This window comes from Miscanthus floridulus, chromosome 15 (assembly GCF_019320115.1).
Source record: "Miscanthus floridulus cultivar M001 chromosome 15, ASM1932011v1, whole genome shotgun sequence".
Lineage (NCBI taxonomy): Eukaryota > Viridiplantae > Streptophyta > Magnoliopsida > Poales > Poaceae > Miscanthus > Miscanthus floridulus.
In genome coordinates, this window is record NC_089594.1 from 76,482,737 (window position 1) to 76,500,510 (window position 17,774).

At 53.3% G+C, this 17,774-nt stretch overlaps 2 protein-coding genes across 2 annotated transcripts; one reads left to right on the plus strand and one right to left on the minus strand.

Moving 5' to 3' along the window:
• Positions 1 to 320: 320 nt before the first annotated feature.
• LOC136507696 (uncharacterized) lies at positions 321 to 1,100 on the minus strand. The gene has a single exon (XM_066502343.1). The coding sequence runs from the start codon at positions 1,098 to 1,100 to the stop codon at positions 321 to 323; it is 780 nt and encodes a 259-aa protein (XP_066358440.1).
• A 1,349-nt stretch (positions 1,101 to 2,449) lies between these two features.
• Positions 2,450 to 13,578, plus strand: LOC136507697 (probable ubiquitin-like-specific protease 2A). The gene is made up of 6 exons (XM_066502344.1): positions 2,450 to 2,524; positions 6,365 to 6,447; positions 12,029 to 12,151; positions 12,322 to 12,409; positions 12,583 to 12,690; positions 12,798 to 13,578. Exons 1-6 carry the CDS (start codon positions 2,450 to 2,452, stop codon positions 13,476 to 13,478), a joined length of 1,158 nt encoding a protein of 385 aa, XP_066358441.1. The 3' UTR covers positions 13,479 to 13,578.
• The last annotated feature ends 4,196 nt before the right edge of the window (positions 13,579 to 17,774 follow it).

Sequence of the window (17,774 nt, forward strand, 5' to 3'; positions counted from 1 at the left end):
GCGGCCCAATCAACGCGGATGTGGTATTCATCGTAGAATCGAAGGACCTTCTATCTGGTGAACTGCGTGTCATTGTCAGTGATAATGGACTTTGGGACTCTAAAGTGATGGACGATGTCAAGGAAGAACAACACGGCTTGCTCGGACTTGATCGCGAAGATCGGTCGAGCCTCTACCCATTTCGTAAACTTGTCTACGGTGACAAGCAAGTGCGTATATCCCTCAGGCACCCTCTTGAGAGGTTCGACTAGATCGAGCCCCTAGACCATGAATGGCCATGTGATGGGGATCGTCTGGAGTGCTTGGGCTGGCAGGTGGGTCTACCGAGCATAGTATTGACACCCTTCGCAGGTGCGCATGATCTGTTCAGCATCAGCTACTTTGGTCAGCCAGTAGAAGCCTTGTCGGAACACGTTTCCAACCAGGGTTCTAGGCGCGGCATGGTGGCCGTAGACCCCACCATGGATATCGCTCAACAACCGCTTCCCTTGTTCATTAGGGATGTAGCGTTGTAGGATCTCGGTGTGGCTTCGCCTGTAGAGCTCGCCCTTAATAAGGACAAAAGACTTGGCACGACACGTGAGCCACCGAGCCTTCATTTTGTCCGTCGATAGCGCCTCACGGAGGAGGTAGTCGAGGTAAGGCGCCCTCCAGACAGCTAGAGGGTCAGGTTCTATCATTGGATCCTCATCAAGCTCCATGACTTCAGGGTCAGATGGAGGCAGCCAGTCACCGGCTTGTTCTAGCTCCTCGTAGCGTATGGAGGGTTTGTACTGATTGCTGGCGAAGATGCCTATTGGCACCAGCTCTCGGCCAGACGCTGCTTTTGCTAGCGTGTCGGCTACCTCATTGAGACGCCTCGAGATGTGATTGAGCTCAAGACCGTTGAACTTGTCCTCTAGTTGGTAGACTTCTCGGCAATACGCAGCCATCTTAGCATTGTGGTGGCTTGATTCCTTCATGACTTGTTCGATGACTTGTTGGGAGTTGCCCCAAACATCAAGCCATCGGATACCCAACTCGATGGCGATGCGCAGGCCATTGATGAGCTCCTCATATTCGACCACATTGTTGGAGGAGGGGAAATGGATGCGAACCATGTACCTTATGCATACCCCGAGGGGCAAAATGAAGACCAGCCCCGTGCCGGTGCCTTTCTTCATCAGCGATCCATCGAAGTACATCGTCCAGTACTCCTGGTCGATGACTGCTGGCGGCATTTGGACCTCGGTCCACTCTACAAGGAAATTAGCCAGTACTTGGGACTTGATGGCCGTTCGGGGGGCATATGAAATGCCTTGACCCATCATCTTGAGTGCCCACTTGGTGATTCTTCCTATGGCATCCCTATTTTGGATGAACTCACCGAGAGGGAAGGACATCATGATCATCACTAGATGCGACTCGAAGTAGTGACGCAACTTCCTTTTGGCGATGAGGATGGCATACATGAGCTTCTAGATTTAGGGGTAGCGGGTCTTGGAATCGGACAAGACCTCGCTATGTAGTATACGGAATGCTGCACTTTGAGTGCGTGTCCCTCTTATTCTCGTTCTACTACCAGGGCAGCACTGACCACTTGCGTGGTGGCTACGATATAGAGTAGAAGCGATTCCCCATCAGTCGGGGGGACTAGGATTGAAGCCTTCATCAGAAGCTGCTTGACCATGTCAAGGGCCTCCTAGGCCTCGAGCATCCATTCGAAGCGGTCGGCCTTCTTCAGAAGCTGATACAGGGAGAGACCTCATTCGCCGAGGCGTGAGATAAAGCGGCTAAGCATGGTGAGGCACCCTGTGACTCGCTGCACCCCCTTTATGTTCTGAATCAGGATCATCCACGTGATGGCCGAGATATTCTCTGGGTTGGTTTCGATGCCACGCTCGGAGATGGTAAAACCCAGTAGCATACCCCTCGGGATCATAAAAACACACTTCTCAGGGTTGAGCTTAATGTTGTTTGCTTAGAGTTTTGTGAAGGTCTGCTCAAGGTCGGCTATGACCTAGTCAGCCCATTTGGACTTGACCACGATGTCATCGACGTAGGCCTCAATGGTTCACTCGATGAAGTCCCCGAAACACTTGAGCATACAATGTTGGTACGTAGCCCTGCATTTTTTAGATCAAACGACATTGTGACATAGCAGAATGATCCGAATGGGGTGATGAAAGATGTCACGAGCTGGTCAAACTCTTTAATCATGATCTGATGGTACCCAGAGTACGCATCAAGGAAGCAAAGGGTTTCGCATCCTGAGGTCGAGTTGACTACTTGGTGTATGCATGGCAAAGGAAATGGATCCTTTGGACACGCTTTGTTGAGACCCATGTAGTCAACACACATTCTCCATTTCCCACTCTTCTTTCGTACAAAAATGGGATTGGCTAACCACTCGGGGTGGTATACTTCCCTGATGAATCTAGCCGCCAAAAGCTTCACAATCTCCTCGCCGATGGCATTGCACTTCCCTTCATCGAAGCGATGTAGGCGCTACTTCATTGGCTTGGAGCCCGGCCTGATGTTCAAGGTGTGCTCGGTGACTTCTCTCGGAATGACTGGCATGTCTGAGGGTTTCCACGCAAAGATATCTCTGTTGGAATGGAGGAAGTCCATGAGCGCACTTTCCTATTTAGAGGAAAGCATGGTGCCAATGTGCACCATTTTGCTCTTGGAGCCACTAGGGTCTATGAGGACCTCCTTGGTGCCCTTTACTGGCTCAAAAGACCCAGCCGACCGCTTGGGGTCTGGTGCTTCTTTGGCGACCTCCTTAATGATGGCCGCAAGCTCCTTGGAGGCGATGATTGCCGCGATGTGTTCGCAGCACTCGACCTCGCACTCGTAGGCACGCTGGAAGGAGGTGCCGATGGTGATGACCCCGCATAGTCCTGGCATCTTTAGCTTAGATAGGTGTAGTTGGGAACGGCCATGAACTTCACGTAGCATGGACATCCTAGGATGGCGTGGTAGGTTCCATGGAATCCAACCACCTTGAAGGTAAGGGTCTCCGTCCTATAATTGGATGGATCCCCAAAGGTGATGAGCAGATCGATCTGCCTGAGTGGCATGGCCTGCTTCCCAGGCATGATGCCATGGAAAGGTGCCCCGGTCAGCTAGATTCGCGCTTGGTCGGTGCCCATGGGATCAAGCGTTTCCACGTACATGATGTTGAGGCCGCTGCCTCCATCCATCAGTACCTTAGTGAGTCGCTTCATGCCGATGATTGGGTCGACCATGAGCAGATATCGTCCTAGCTGCGGGATGCATTCTGGGTGGTTGGTCTGATCGAAGGTTATGGCGGACTCCGACCATCGAAGGAAGGTAGGCGCGACCAGCTTGGATGTATAGACCTCATGGCGCGCAAGCTTCTAGCGACGCTTGGAGTCGTAGGCCACTGACCCTCCAAAGATCATGAGGCAGCCATCCAGTGTCAGAAAGCCGCTGTCCTTCTCCTCAACATCTTCTACGGTCGGGTTGGGGTCCCCCCTGTGCTCCCCCTTCTTGGATCCTCCAGACAAGAACCGATTCATGAGGCTACAATCCTTGTATAGGTGCTTGATGGGGAAAGCATGGTTTGGGCATGGCCCTTTGAGCAGCTTCTCAAAGTGGTTCGGGGTACCCTCTATGGGCTTCTAGCCCCCCTTGCGGTCGGCGATGGCCACGAGCAAGCCCTCGTGCCGCTGCTTGTTCATTTTCTTGCTGGGACGGTTGGAGGTGCCTTCGCTGGCATCCTCGTCCCGCTTTGCCTTGCCTTTGAGGCGGTCAAAGATCGCTTAGACTGCCTCCTCCCCGAGGCATGGCTGGTGGTGATGTTGAGGAGCTCCTTGGTGGTTCGCGAGACCTTACGTCCTAGCTTATGGGCCAGGGACTCGCAGGTGGTCCCGTATAGGAAAGCTCCTATGATGTCAGCGTCGGCGACGTCGGGCAACTCGTTGCACTGCTAGGAGAAGCGCTAGATGTACCCATGAAGGGTTTCCCTGCCTTTTGTTGATTGTTTTTGAGATTCCATGGGTTCCCAGGACACTTGTATGTGCCCTAGAAGTTCCCCACGAAGATCTCTTTCAGGTCCGCCCAACTTTGGATTCTATTGGGCGGAAGGTGTTCCAACCATGTTCGTGCCGAATCGGCCAGGAACAATGAAAGGTTGCGGATAATGAAATTGTCATTATTCACTCCACTGGCTTGGCAAGCAAGTTGGTAATCCTCGAGCCACAGTCCGGGGTTTGTTTCCCCAGAGTATTTCGGGGATGTTGGTTGGTGGTCGGTACCATGGTGGGAAGACGACATTGAGCATGTGTCGGCTAAAGGTGGGGCTCGGGCTTCGGTCCTCATCGCTATCGTAGCATCCACCATGATGAGGGTGGTAGCCGCGGCTAGATCCCTCTCTCGCATCACTGTGGGTATGCCTGTGGGCATCGAGGGTGTCTCGCACGTCACGGTGGTGCCTAGTGGACTAATGCATCCTTGTCGGGTCGCTCTGAGGGTGTACGCTGGCTGGCGTCGAGCTCGCGTCATCCGAACAGCGAGCTGTCGGCCTGTTACGTTGCCGTACGCTCGAGTAGCATGTGAATCTCGTGATGGGCCCGATGATCCTTGGTGTCACGGGCCCCGGAAGCCCTTGGAGCAAGGCCACCGTAGCAGCGATGTTCTGGCTTCCCTAGGCGAAGTGTGGGAGCGCTTCATCATTCTTGATGATCCTCCGGTTCATGTTGCGGGCCATGGCGCATGCACGCCCACCATCTCCATGGTGCTCAATCTCTCGCTCGAGCTCTGTGCATTCCTGGTCGAGCTAGAGTCATGCTTCTTCGAGCTCTTGGCGCCAGGCATTCAGCTGCTCCACCCATAGGTGGGGTAGGGCCCCATCATCCCCCTCGGTCTCATTGTCGAGTTTATTCGTTGGGGTAGCCGCTTCTTCATGGATGCTTTCGATGTGTCCCTAAGGGGTACCTGCCATGAAACACTCATGAAAGGGGTGATGGCTCCCCCTGCTGGAGTCAGAGCTAGAGGGCGACTCTGATTCTCCTACGAGGAGGTCGTGGAAAGTCTCCATGACATATTCGGTCATTCCCTCAAACTCGTCATTTGTAGGGGATGGAGGCATGCATTGCGCCATAAGGTGGCCAATGGTCTCTACGGTGTTGTGGAGATCGGACAAGAGCACTGTCAGGGCATTCCGGATGAGGTATTCTAGGGAGAGCAGCTCTCCTCCGACAAGCTATGTCATGACGTTAGCAAATGAGAAGGTAAGGTGGCACATATTCTCCCACGACGGTTGGGGTCCTAGGAAGGCACCGAGCTGGCGCTCTAACCTCCCGTAGTCAAAGCTGAGGAGCTAGTGGCTCCCAAGGGTGTGGGCCTCCGGTGCGTGTAGCTGTAGTTCCTCAAGCACCTCGACGATCGCATCAAGGTCGGCGAAGTGGAGAGGTTCGACGACGACGGGAGTCCGCACCAACTCTTCTTCCGTCGTGACGATGAAGTCTAGGTAGAACAGTACCGGTACGCTCGACGCTATTCTTGATGTGAATCCTCAGGTATGGATTGTCGTGGCCATGGGTTACATCGAGGCGTGCCAGTCTTTTCCCTGGTGTCAAAGTTTTGACCCAAGCCCATACGCCTGGAACTAGAGTGGTTGGCAGTGGTATGGAACCCCATCGGGCGAGACAGAGCCCGCACTCGAGGGGTCGGGTGAGGTGGAGCCTGCACCCAGAGGTTGGGTGAGGCAGAGCCTGCAGCCTCAGGGTCAGGCGAGGCAAAGCCTACCCCTAGAGGCCGGGTGAAGCGGAGCCCGCCCCTAGAGGTCGGACGAGGCAGAGCCCATGGCCTCGTGGCCTCGGGGTCAGGCGAGGCGGAGCACGAACCCAAGGGCTGAGCGAGACGGAGCCCATGGCCTCGGGTTGGGCGAGGTGGAGCCATCCCCCAGGGGCCGGGCAAGGCAGAGCGCAAACCCAATGGTCAGACGAGGTGGAGCGCAAACCCAAGAGTCGGGCGAGGCGGAGCCCTCCCCCAGAGGTTGGGCGAGGCGGAGTTCGCCCCCAGAGGTTGGGCGAGGCGAAGCTTGTGCGCCTGGGGGTCGGTTTGAGCCGTAGTCGCGCTCTTGACTGCTCGGATGAATCAATGTTGATGGTCATTAGCTCCTCCTCTTTGGGTACCTAGTATTGGTCCCCGACACTATTTTTCTACCAGTCCTTCACAAAATTTGATCATCTTATTTTTATAATAAAAATTCTCTCCTGGTTTTCTTCTCTCATTTCTTTTTTGTTCATGTGTTGACATTATGTTCTGTGTTACATGTTTATTCATGATGTTTTTTATTACCTTAACATGTTCTTATATGAAAAAAATTTATTTCTCCCGTTTGATTTTGTTCTAGCGTGACTTCCCAAAGTTGAGAAGATGGTGGAAAGGTGTCAATATATTCAATAACGTATATATAATCTTGCCGATCCATGCGAAGTAAGTTGATACTAGATAAGACATTTACATCATCTCTTGCCTTTTAGCACATGCTGAATGCGTTTGAAACCTACAATCATGTTTTTCATGCTATACCTTTTGATATAGTATATTTTATGGAGACTTTGATGGGATAAGTCTCTATGTTGGCTGGTCTATATGGGGCTGCAGCATATGGTCTTTGTGGCTACATGGTGGCCTTGCTGCCCATCAAGGACAACAGCTCCGGCCGCTCCTGCTCACTCCTCTCCTTCTGCATGTCTGAAGCAGCCCTCTCCCCACATAGCAGCCCCCCGGTAGCGCGTCATGTCCGCAGGGCAATCTCAACGCTCGGTCGCCTCGAGCACGCGGCATTGGCAGGAGGCCGAACTTGCCGCGGCAGAAGAACACGAGCGAGCGGTGGCAGAGACCGCTGTGGCGGCGGCAAGGGCGTCGAGGCTGGCAGCGGTGGAGCTGGCAGCAGCCAGAGCAGAGGCGAAAGTAGCAGCGATGACGGATGTAGCACGTGTGGCGGCAGCAGAGGTCGAGGCTCTGCGTGGCAGCATCAGCAGCTCTGTTTCTGCTGACGATAGCGCCGATGTGGACCTCGAGCTGCTAGGGAGGGAGACAGCACGAGCACGGGCGGTGTAGTGGGTAGCCACGCATGACCATGAGCGCAGCGGCAGCCTAGAGAGGCACGGACATGCCGACGGCACTCCTAGAGGAGGCACGCATGGCGGTGGCGCTCCTAGAGGAGGCGCGCACGGTAACGGTGGCGGACGGGTCGATGGAGAGCGCGGCCTTCACAGGCAGCGTGGCTCTCTCTCTCCTTGGATCGGTACCATGGTTATCACGAGCTCTAGGCTATTGTCAGGGACGTCGGCCCCGGCGGTGGGTGGCCTACCCTCACTAAGACCAACTACATCAGGTGGGCTAGGGTGATGAGGGTAAAGCTCTAGGTGCGGCACATGTGGGAGGTAGTCCGGTACGGCAATGTTGACTATGACCAAGATCGACGGGCGCTGGATGCCCTCATCGCTGCAGTCCTGTCCGAGATGCAGTTCTCGCTTACCAACAAGCGGACTGCCAAGGAGGCTTGGGACGCCATCGCTACGACACGCATCGGTAGCGACCGTGCCCACAAGTCCACACTGCAGGCACTTCGCAAGGAGTGGGAGAACCTAGCCTTCAAGCCAGGTGAGGACGTTGATGACTTTGCTCTTTGTCTCAACACTCTGTTGCAGAAGATGGTGCAGTTCGGCGATGACACCTATGGTGAGGAGAGAGCTGTCGAAAAGGTCTTCCGCTGTGTCCCCGAGAAGTACAAGCAGATGGCTCGCTCGATCGAGTCCCTGCTGGATCTCTCCATGATGTCAATCGAGGAGGCGATAGGTCGCCTCAAGGTCTTCGATGTCGATGAGCCATAGTCTCTCTCGGGGCCCATCACCACTGGCGGGAAGCTCCTTCTCACTCAGGAGCAGTGGGTTGCCTGCCAAGGTGACCGAAAGAAGGGGGAGCCTTCTTCCGTGACCGGCGGCCACAAGCATGGCAAGCCGCACAAGGTGTGCAGAGACACCTAGGCCAGGGCATGAGTACATGCCGAGGGTGATGCCCGCAGAGGCGCCTAGGGCAGCGCCGTCAGCAAGCACAAGCCGACACAAGACGACACCTACCGCAACTGTGGCCAGCTTGGCCATTGGACCAAGGACTGTCGATAGCCATGACGTGGCTAGGCCCATGTCGCATAGGCGGAGGAGGAGGATCCGGCTCTGTTCATGGCACATGCAAACATCGAGCTACCTCTAGCGGCACTGGCCACAGCAGCACTCCTCCACCTTGACAAGCCAAAAGCACACGCCCTCCTCGGCGAACGGCTCTAGCAACGACAAGACTGGCAGGTGGTGCCTTGACACCGATGCCACCCATCACATGACCGGTCGACAAGAGTTCTTCACCGAGCTTGACTCTAGTGTCCGAGGCTCTGTCAAGTTTGGGGATGTCTCCGGCATGGAGATCAAGGGCGTCGGCTCCATCATCTTCACCGCCGTGTCTGGTGAGCATAGGCTGCTCACCGGAGTCTACTACATCCCCACGTTGAGGAACTCTATCATCAGCTTGGGACAGCTAGATGAGAACGGTTCACACGTGGTGGTTGAGGATGGAGTCAGGAGGATTTGGGATCGTCGTCATCGCCTTCTTGACAAGGTAACCAGAAGCGCAAATTGACTCTACGTCCTTAACGTGCAGATGGCAGAACCCCTCTGTCTCGCTGCTCACCGGGATGACGAGGTGTGGCAGTGGCAGGAGCGCTTCGAGCACCTTCACTTCGAGGCCCTGAAGCAGCTCAGTGCCACGGAGATGGTGCAAGGCCTATCATGCCCCGACCATGTGGAGCAGCTCTGCGACGTTTGCGTGTTGACAAAGCAGAGGTGACTCCCGTTTCCCTAGCGGGTGAGCTTTCGAGCCAAGGAGAGGCTCGAGCTTGTGCACGAGGACTTGTGTGGCCCAGTGACACCGGCCACACTAGGAGGACGATGCTACTTCCTGCTGCTCATCGATGACCTCTCCCGCTACATGTGGGTGATGGTCCTCGGCAGCAAGGGAGAGGCTACGGACGCCATCAGGCGCTCACAGGCTACTGCGGAGGCGAAGTGCAGCCGCAAGCTGCGCGTGCTGCGCACCGACAATGGCGATGAATTCATGGCGGCTGAATTTGCATCGTACTGCACTGATGAGGGCATTTAGTGCCACTACTCCGTGCCGTACAGCCTATAGCAGAACGGCGTCATCGAGCGGCGCAACCAGACAATTGTGGGGATGGCTCGGGCCCTTCTCAAGCAGAGGGGGATGTCGACTGCCTTCTGGGGAGAGGCGGTGGTGTTGGCTATCTACATCCTCAACCACTCGCCTACCAAGGCTCTCGACGGCAGGACGCCGTACAAGGCTAGGCATGGGCGCAAGCCGGAGGTCTCCCACTTGCGGGTCTTCGGCTGCCTCGCATTCGCTAAGGAGCTTGGCCACATCAGCAAGCTCGACGATAGGAGCACTCTGGGAGTGTTCATCGGCTACGTGGAGGGCTCGAAGGCCTACCGCATCCACGCCCCGAAGACACAGCGTGTGTGCATGGGGCATGACGTTGTGTTCAACGAAGGGCGAGGATGGGCGTGGGACAAGGCGGTGGACGATGGCTCGGCTCCAACGTATGATGACTTCACTGTTGAGTACGCCCACTTCGAGGGAGCTGGGGGAGTAGGAAGCTCTTCTTTGACGAGCGCGTCTACCCTAGTCCTCGAGCCTCCACCGACCCCAGCGCCTGCTACTCCGACAGCACCACGCTCTCTAGCTAGGACCTCAGCTGCGATGAGTTCTTCATTGGCTCCACCACAGCCGGCACCGCCACGCACTCTAGCACCGACAAGCACCTCTCTAGGCACGTCTACTCCAACACCAGCTCATGTCGAGCATATCCTGGTTGAGCTCGCTACTCCGCTCTCTCACGACGAGGAGCGCATCGACGCGTACCACGATGGCGAGCCATTGCGGTACAGTACGATGGAGAACCTTCTCGGCAACCAGTTGGTGCCGGGACTAGGGCCTCACAACCTGGAGGCGCAGTTGCACCTTGCGTGTGACGACAGCGAGCCTTGGTCGTTTGTAGAGGCCGAGAGACACGTGGCATGGTGCGCCGCGATGCAATTGGAGATGGATACGGTTGAGAAGAACCACACCTGGGAGCTTGCTGACCTTCCTCGTGGTCACCACGCGATCACCCTTAAGTGGGTGTACAAGCTGAAGAGGGATGAAGCCGGTGCCATCGTCAAGCACAAGGCTCGCTTGGTGGCACGAGGTTTCGTGTAGCAGGAGGGGGTCGACTTCGACGATGCCTTTGCTCCCGTGGCATGGATGGAGTCCGTGCGACTCCTCCTTGCGCTAGCTGCCCAGGAGGGCTGGCGTGTTCATCACATGGACGTCAAGTTGGCATTCCTTAATGGCGACTTGAAGGAGGAGGTCTACGTGCACCAGCCGCCGGGATTTGCGATCCCCGGCAAGGAGGGCAAGGTGCTCCGCCTGCGCAAGGCCCTCTATGGCTTGCAGCAGGCACCGAGGGCGTGGAATGCCAAGTTGGATTCCACGCTAAAGGGGATGGGCTTTGAGCAAAGCCCGCACGAGGCGGCCATCTACCGACGGGGCAGTGGAGGAAATGCTCTGCTGGTGGGTGTTTACGTCGACGACTTGGTGATCACCGGCACCAAGGATGCGGAGGTGGCAGCATTCAAGGAAGAGATGAACGCCACCTTCCAGATGAGTGACCTAGGGCCTCTCTCCTACCTGGAATCAAGGTGCACTAGGATGACTCCGGGATCATGCTTCGACAGACCGCCTACGCCAAGCGCGTCGTTGAGCTAGCTGGGCTCACCGACTGCAACCCAGCTCTCACTCCGATGGAGGAGAGGCTGAAGCTGAGCCGTGACAGCACGACAGAGGAGGTGAACGCTACATAGTACCGACGTCTTGTGGGGAGCCTTCGCTACCTCGCCCACACACGGCCGGACTTGGCATTCTCTGTCAGCTACGTTAGTCGGTTCATGCAGCGACCGACGACGGAGCACCAGCAGGCTGCGAAGAGGATCATCCGCTACGTTGCGGGGACTCTCGACCATGGCCTCTACTACCCTAGGTGCCCTGGGGCGGCACACTTCGTCGAGTACAGCGACAGCGACCACGCCGGCGACATCGACACCAGCAACAACACGAGCGGGATCCTCTTCCTCCTTGGCAAGTGCCTCGTTAGCTGACAGTCGGTCAAGCAGCAGGTGGTGGCCCTGTCCAGCTGCGAGGCCGAGTACATAGTGGCCTCCACCACTTTGACTCAGGCGCTCTGGCTCGCACGACTGCTTGGTGATCTCCTCGGCAGAGACACTAGAGCGGTGGAGCTCAGGATGGACAACTAGTCCGCTCTGGCCCTGACAAAGAATCCCGTTTTTCATGAACGGAGTAAGCACATCCGGGTGAGGTACCACTTCATCCGAGGCTGTTTGGAGGAAGAGAGCATCAAGGTGAGCTACATCAACACCAAGGATCAGCTTGTGGACCTGCTTACCAAGCCTCTTGGGAGGATCAAGTTCCTTGAGCTCTGCTCCAGGACCGGGATGGTTCAACTTTCCCACAAGACGACGCACAAGACTTACGGAGAGAATGATGGGATAAGTCTCTATGTTAGCTGGTCTTTGTGGGGCTACAGCATATGGTCCTTGTGGCTGCATGGTGGCCTTGCTGCCCATCAAGGACAGCATCCTTGACTGGCTAGGACAACATCTTAGCATCTAGGATAGTATCTAGGACAACATCTAGGACAGCATCTAGGACAACATGTTAGCATGTTAGCATCTAGCATCTTGACATATGCTTGGCTGGCTAGCGGCCTATAAATATGTATCCCCAACCCCTCAGGTTGGCATGGCATTTGTGTGAGAAATAAACCAGAAAATTGCCCCTACTCCTAGTGTCATCCTCTCTTGATGAGAGTAAGAATTCTGCTACTGCCAAGAGTAAGAAATCAACGACTAACAGACTTTCCTATTTGCGTTTGTAAACCAGCCAGGGAGCACTGGAGCTTGGTAATCATTTGCCTTCCTCCAAAAGAGAGAATTTCAGAACCAATCATACTTCATCTGGACTCCCTAGGGATGCATCACAGTGCTAAGATCTTGAACATAGTTGGGAGGCAAGTAACAATCTCAGCTATAGTTATCCAGCTAATTTTAGCTATTTTTCACTCTTGTTATTCAGAAACAAGAAATCCCAAAATATGGCCGACTTGCTTGCTGCTGAGTTTTAGTGTAAGTGACCTACTGTACTCTGCACAACACTGACAGCATCAACTACATGCTGCAGGTACCTTGAAAAGGAATGGCGTTTCTTATCCGTTGCAGAGCCAGCATGGCCGTGTTTTCCAAGTGATATACGCAAGGAAACTGTCCAGGTACATATATACAGTTTAACAATGTTGCAAAGTAACGCTATAATAAAGTGCTTCCAGTTCCTCTTGGTTTATAGGTTAATTTCCAGGTGTTTGCGTTAAATATTTGTTGAGATTGCGATTACTTGGTACAGTTTACTCGTAAATCAATATAACATGGTTTTAACAACTGCTAGGTTCCGCAGCAGAATAATGCGTTCGACTGTGGTATCTTCATGCTTTACTATATTGAACAGTTTATAAAAGAGGCACCAGCAAGGTTCACAACCGATAAACTTGGCATGGTTAGTGCTGCCACCTGCTTTCTGTACTTGTTCAGTTCTTGCCATGCTGTTTCTTTGAGCTTTTAAGACTGACTGAGATGTTTATACTTGACTTGTGTATTCCACAGTTTAATCGTAGTTGGTTCAAACCTGAAGAAGCATCTGGTCTAAGGCAGAGAATAAGAGAACTACTGCTGGAAGAATTTGAAAGTGCCAGGATGGATCATGCTATATCAAAAGCAGATGCACCTGAGGGCTATGACAGCATAAAGGATGGGGGATTGGAAGAAGACGACAGCTCAAAAATGGTCGTAGAGGTGGGTGACGCTGCTAAGAGTATAAAAGGCATCAGTGTTGCAGAATCAGACGAAGCAAGTGCGGAGTTTGGAGATACTGGTAAGACTAACGAATGCATCAAGGTTTTGGCATCAGGAGAAGCAAGTATGGAGTATGAATACAAAAAAGGTACAGTAAAAACAGATTCGGGCAGCTCAAAATCTGAGAAAGAAGGCAAATCGATTGTACTTGCATCGCCAGAAAGATTGAAGGGGACTGAGGAGGTCATGGGTAGCACGCCAATTCCTGATGTAGTTAGTGACAGCGGTGTCAAACGATCGGAGGGGGATGAGGAGGTGACTGGTAGCATGCCAGTTCCAGATACAGTTTGTGAGATCACTGGGACCAAGGTGTGGATCACAAGAGTTTACAGACGACCAATAACTTTGCCACTTGACAATTGGTGTCGGAGCAGCGGCGTATCCAGCGGGAATGCACGCAGGGCATTCATAGAACATTTCTCTCGAAAATAGTAAGAACTAAGAGCAGTATTTGAACTAGACATCTTTGTTCGTTGTGTTAAAGAAAACATGGTACCTCTTGCGTTCTCAGGAAGATGGGAAATAGTGACAGATGTTGTATGCTATTCTGAGGTGCCTGTTGCCGCTGGGCAGACGTTGAGTCCAGTTAGGTCAGGTACCTGTTGTTAATTTGTTATGAACCTTTCGATAAACCGAATTTTAGCATGCAGTGCTTGGCGATGCTTGAGCTGCTGCTTCCCTGCTCTCGATCGGGCCCTTGCTCCTGGAAGCCATTTTCGGTAGGAAGTCCATGGGCATGGGATGGGCATGGGCTCGAAAGTATCTTGTATCGGATATTTATAGCAATGACGTATTTTGGTTCCTTTGAGGAAATCAACATATGCTTGGGCCATGGGTGGCCAACCATGCATCTTTAATCCTCCAGCTCGCCGTCCGCTCCAGCACCTGGCCCCCGCGCTGCACGCCGCCTGCTCTCCTTATTCCCTATTGGTTGAGCTCTCGGCCGCGCGCCTTGGTCGTGTGGGGCGGTAGCCGGCGGCGCGGATCAGGCCATGCCACGCCCTTGGCTGCCGGCGAGTTGCCGTCCACGTGAGAATGGAAGCGAGTATGAGATACGGAGGAAAGCGAGGACAGCCCTCAGCCTTAGGCGATTTCGATTTCTGAATATGTCTGAAGGTTTCTTACAGAGTTGTGGCACTTATGTGCCTGATACAGACGCTGGCTTCTTAGGACCACTTGACAGTGTAACACGAAAACGTAAATGACTTAATACATCGAAATTATGCTACTGAAACGGGAACACGCCTTCTCCGATCCGGTGCGTGCGGATCCGGCGTTCCCCTGGCTGATATCATGTAGGCGTGGTGGCGATGCCTGGGGCGGCGTGAGGCCGCGCGGGGCTTGCTGTCCGACTCGGCGCCGTGCCGGCCGCGGTGCACGACCCCAAGGCAGGTGCTCCGCATGCTGGAGGCCGCGGGGGCGAGCGCCGAGGGCCACGACGCGGTGTGCGAGTCCACGCGGTCAGCGGTGCCCGCGGTTGTGTTCTCCTGGTGCTGGCTCCAGTTGATCCGGCAGCCGGGGTCCTGGCATTGGCAGCGGCCGTTCAGCGCCGCTGCGGTCCGGCTGCCCCCCACCCGGATCCGCGGTGTGAAGCCTTCGGCGCCATGTCCCAGCATGGCTGGCCGGATGACGAATATGGTGGACACCAGTGAGCTGCTAGATCCGGTTTTCGTTGAGCGGTCCCTGGCCCGGATCTACGTCGGCAAGGACTATGGTGGGCTGGCGGCCACGCTTGATGGTGTGGCGGCGGTGGCTCGGGTGACGCAGCGAGCATACGGTGGGCCTTGCGTGGTGGTGCGCCTAGGGAGCGCAAGCAGCACGTGGTCAGCGTGGGCTACACGATGGCGGCGCGAGTAGTGTGTGCAGGCTGCTCGTGGACGTCTTGGTCATGGAGAGAGGCGGCCGCGGCATACGGACGTGGTGATTGTTTGCTCCCGGCGATCGATCTATTGGTACCCTAGGGGCAGCGGCGACCTGAGCGCTGGTGCAAGGATCAGTGAGGTGGCGGATCCTGTCGCCAGCGGCAGCCGTAGGGGTGTGCAGCAGCGACAGAGGACTCCAGCAGAGGCGACGACCATCCCGATGACAAGGGCTGCCCTATAGGTGGCGGAGGCCTAGGAATCTAATAAAGCGGTAGCGCTAGTTCTGACTAGACACGATGGATGAAGGTGGAATAACCGGTGACATGTAATGTCAGCTCACTTGAAGCAGATGAAAATGGTAGCAGCGGGGGGTCGCAACGATGGCGCACTAGGGGGCGGCGGCGACTTGACGACTTCCACTCACCCAGTCTAGCTGTTTCAGGAGAGGATATCGGGAAGCACCGAGGTCGAAATTCTTTCTTTTTTTTGGTTGTATATTCTCCTCTTTGTTGAGGTGTGAGTCTAAGTACTCTTGTATTTCTTTTGGTTGTGTATATCCTTCGTGGATATAGAGTCCGGATTAACAAAATCCATTATCTAAATATAATATATGATGGCGTTTCTCTAGACTTGAGAGACTTGGGAGTGGATTTATTGTGTGAAGCTATTACGGTGCAATGGCATAGGAGTACATGTCTTGGTTGGGCGCGAAATTTGGCGTCGGAGGGCGTCGTCGGACGACGAACAGCCGCGTGGGACCCCAGCCCCCCGCCGCTGCCGGAGGTTCGAATCACTGCGCACCGTGGTCGACCGACGCATGAGTGAGGTCCACCCCGGTGTGCAGGTGGCGAGCGGGGCGCGCGGCCACGAAGGTGCATACACGTTACACGGTCACGTATTGAACATTTGAACGGGAGTGTTCGATCGATTTGCTTTGCGGTAGATCTGTGGATTTGTGAAAGATAGCATGCCTTGTACGTGTTCCTCAGGAGTGTGCCCTTTGAGCTGCATCGTCTGTTATTATTCATAGAACCGTTGCTCGCTTGGTTTGCAGGCTGCTGCTGATCCGGGACTGGATGCTCATTCCGCCGCTGCCGAGAATTTACACAGTTTCAGTAAGATTTCCACAATTGTGTCTGCCAGTTGTCACTATCATTTTTAACCTTGCACGTCCACCACTCCCAACAAATGTCAAATGGATTGGGAAATATTGGGCTCATGGGATGGGTTAGTAAATTTGTCTCAGAAAATGCTGGCTATTCGCGTGGAGTACTAGAATGAGTAGAAGGGTTGTTGCTTGTGTTCCAATTCATTAATAGAAACTGTCAGTCATGTATATTGTGTCACTCTGTTTGTAGATCAAGAAGATGAGCGGGTGGGACATGTGCCCTGTAACTGTTAATACTGTTTGAAGTCATCTCCTTCTGTTTTAGTTGGAAGAAAGAAGAAGAATCATGTGCAGGTATCATATAGTGTTTTTCCTTTACCTTGTTTTGTTATCAGTAGGCCTCTCTTGAAAGGAAATTTGGAATGTAGCAACCGTTGTGAATAATTGCAAAAGCCGAAGACATGGTTGACAAAGTATTAACGAACATGTGTTATGTTTGGTAGGTTGATGGCAATTGCAAAAGGGTTGCTCGTCCTGCTGCGAAGAATGACAGCAAGGAACCTGCTCCCCAAGAAGAAATCTTTGAGGCGCTCAGAAAGATACCCAGGTTGGAACATGCTGATTTACTGAGGGCATACAGCACGCTCATCCGCGATGATCGTCTGTTCAGATCTCTCATGGCGCTGCCTGAGGACATGAGGAAGGACTGGCTCCTCTTGGAGATCAGGAACCAGTGAACTGAGGCTTGTCCTGTTTGCGTTGCATGTACACGGCAACTGACACACAGCATGCGTGGCAATTGGCAATGTCCTCGAGTGATCTGTTTATCTATAGTGCTGGTTATCGTAGTATTCGTTTGCCAGATGTAATTTCCTAGCCTCTTGTTGGGCCATGTAATGCAATATCTGTGACATGAGGAAGGACTGGCTGCTCATGGAGCTCGGGAACCAGTGAACTGAGGCTTGTCTTGTTTGCGCTGCATGTACACAGCAACTGACAGCATGCTTGACAACTGACAATGTCGTCGAGTGATCTGTTTATCTAGTGCTGGTTATGTGGTATTTGTTCCCAGATGTAGTTATCCTAGCCTCTTGTTGGGCCATGTAATGCAATGTCAGTGACGTTTCCCTAAGCTAGTATGAATCCTCTTAAAATTGTCAATGTGTGTTGTTATTTGCGTGTGACTATGTGAGCACATGAAACTAGTGGATTGCATTGAGCTAGTCCACACCGTTTGCCAATCCTAACATGTCATTGTTTCATCAATTTCATCAGGTCAATGCACCCATAAATTTCACTACTCTTCAAGAGGGAACTGCAGCAACCTCTTCCGGATTTGTTTGCAGGAACGCTTCTGAATTTTGTTCAATTTTTAAACCAAAACATAACAATCTGACCTCACACATCCCTTCAGCCTGGCCAGCCCTTTAGCATACTTAGGCCCTGTTTGGATCCATTAATAGTAATAGTTAGCTAGCTACTAACTCTTAGCTAACTATTAGCTGCTATTAGCTTGTTTTGCCCGACTAGTAAAATAATTGTTAAATGGGTATTAGCTAACAAATAGCTAAACTATTAGCTGGATCCTGCTTGATTCAAAGCAGCTAATTACTATTAACTTGTTTTGCCCAACTAGTGAAATAATTATTAATTAGGTATTAGCTAACAATTAGGTAAATTGTTAGCTGGATCCTGCTAGGATTCAAAGCAGTTAATTACTATTAGCTTGTTTTGTTCAACTAGTGAAATAATTATTAA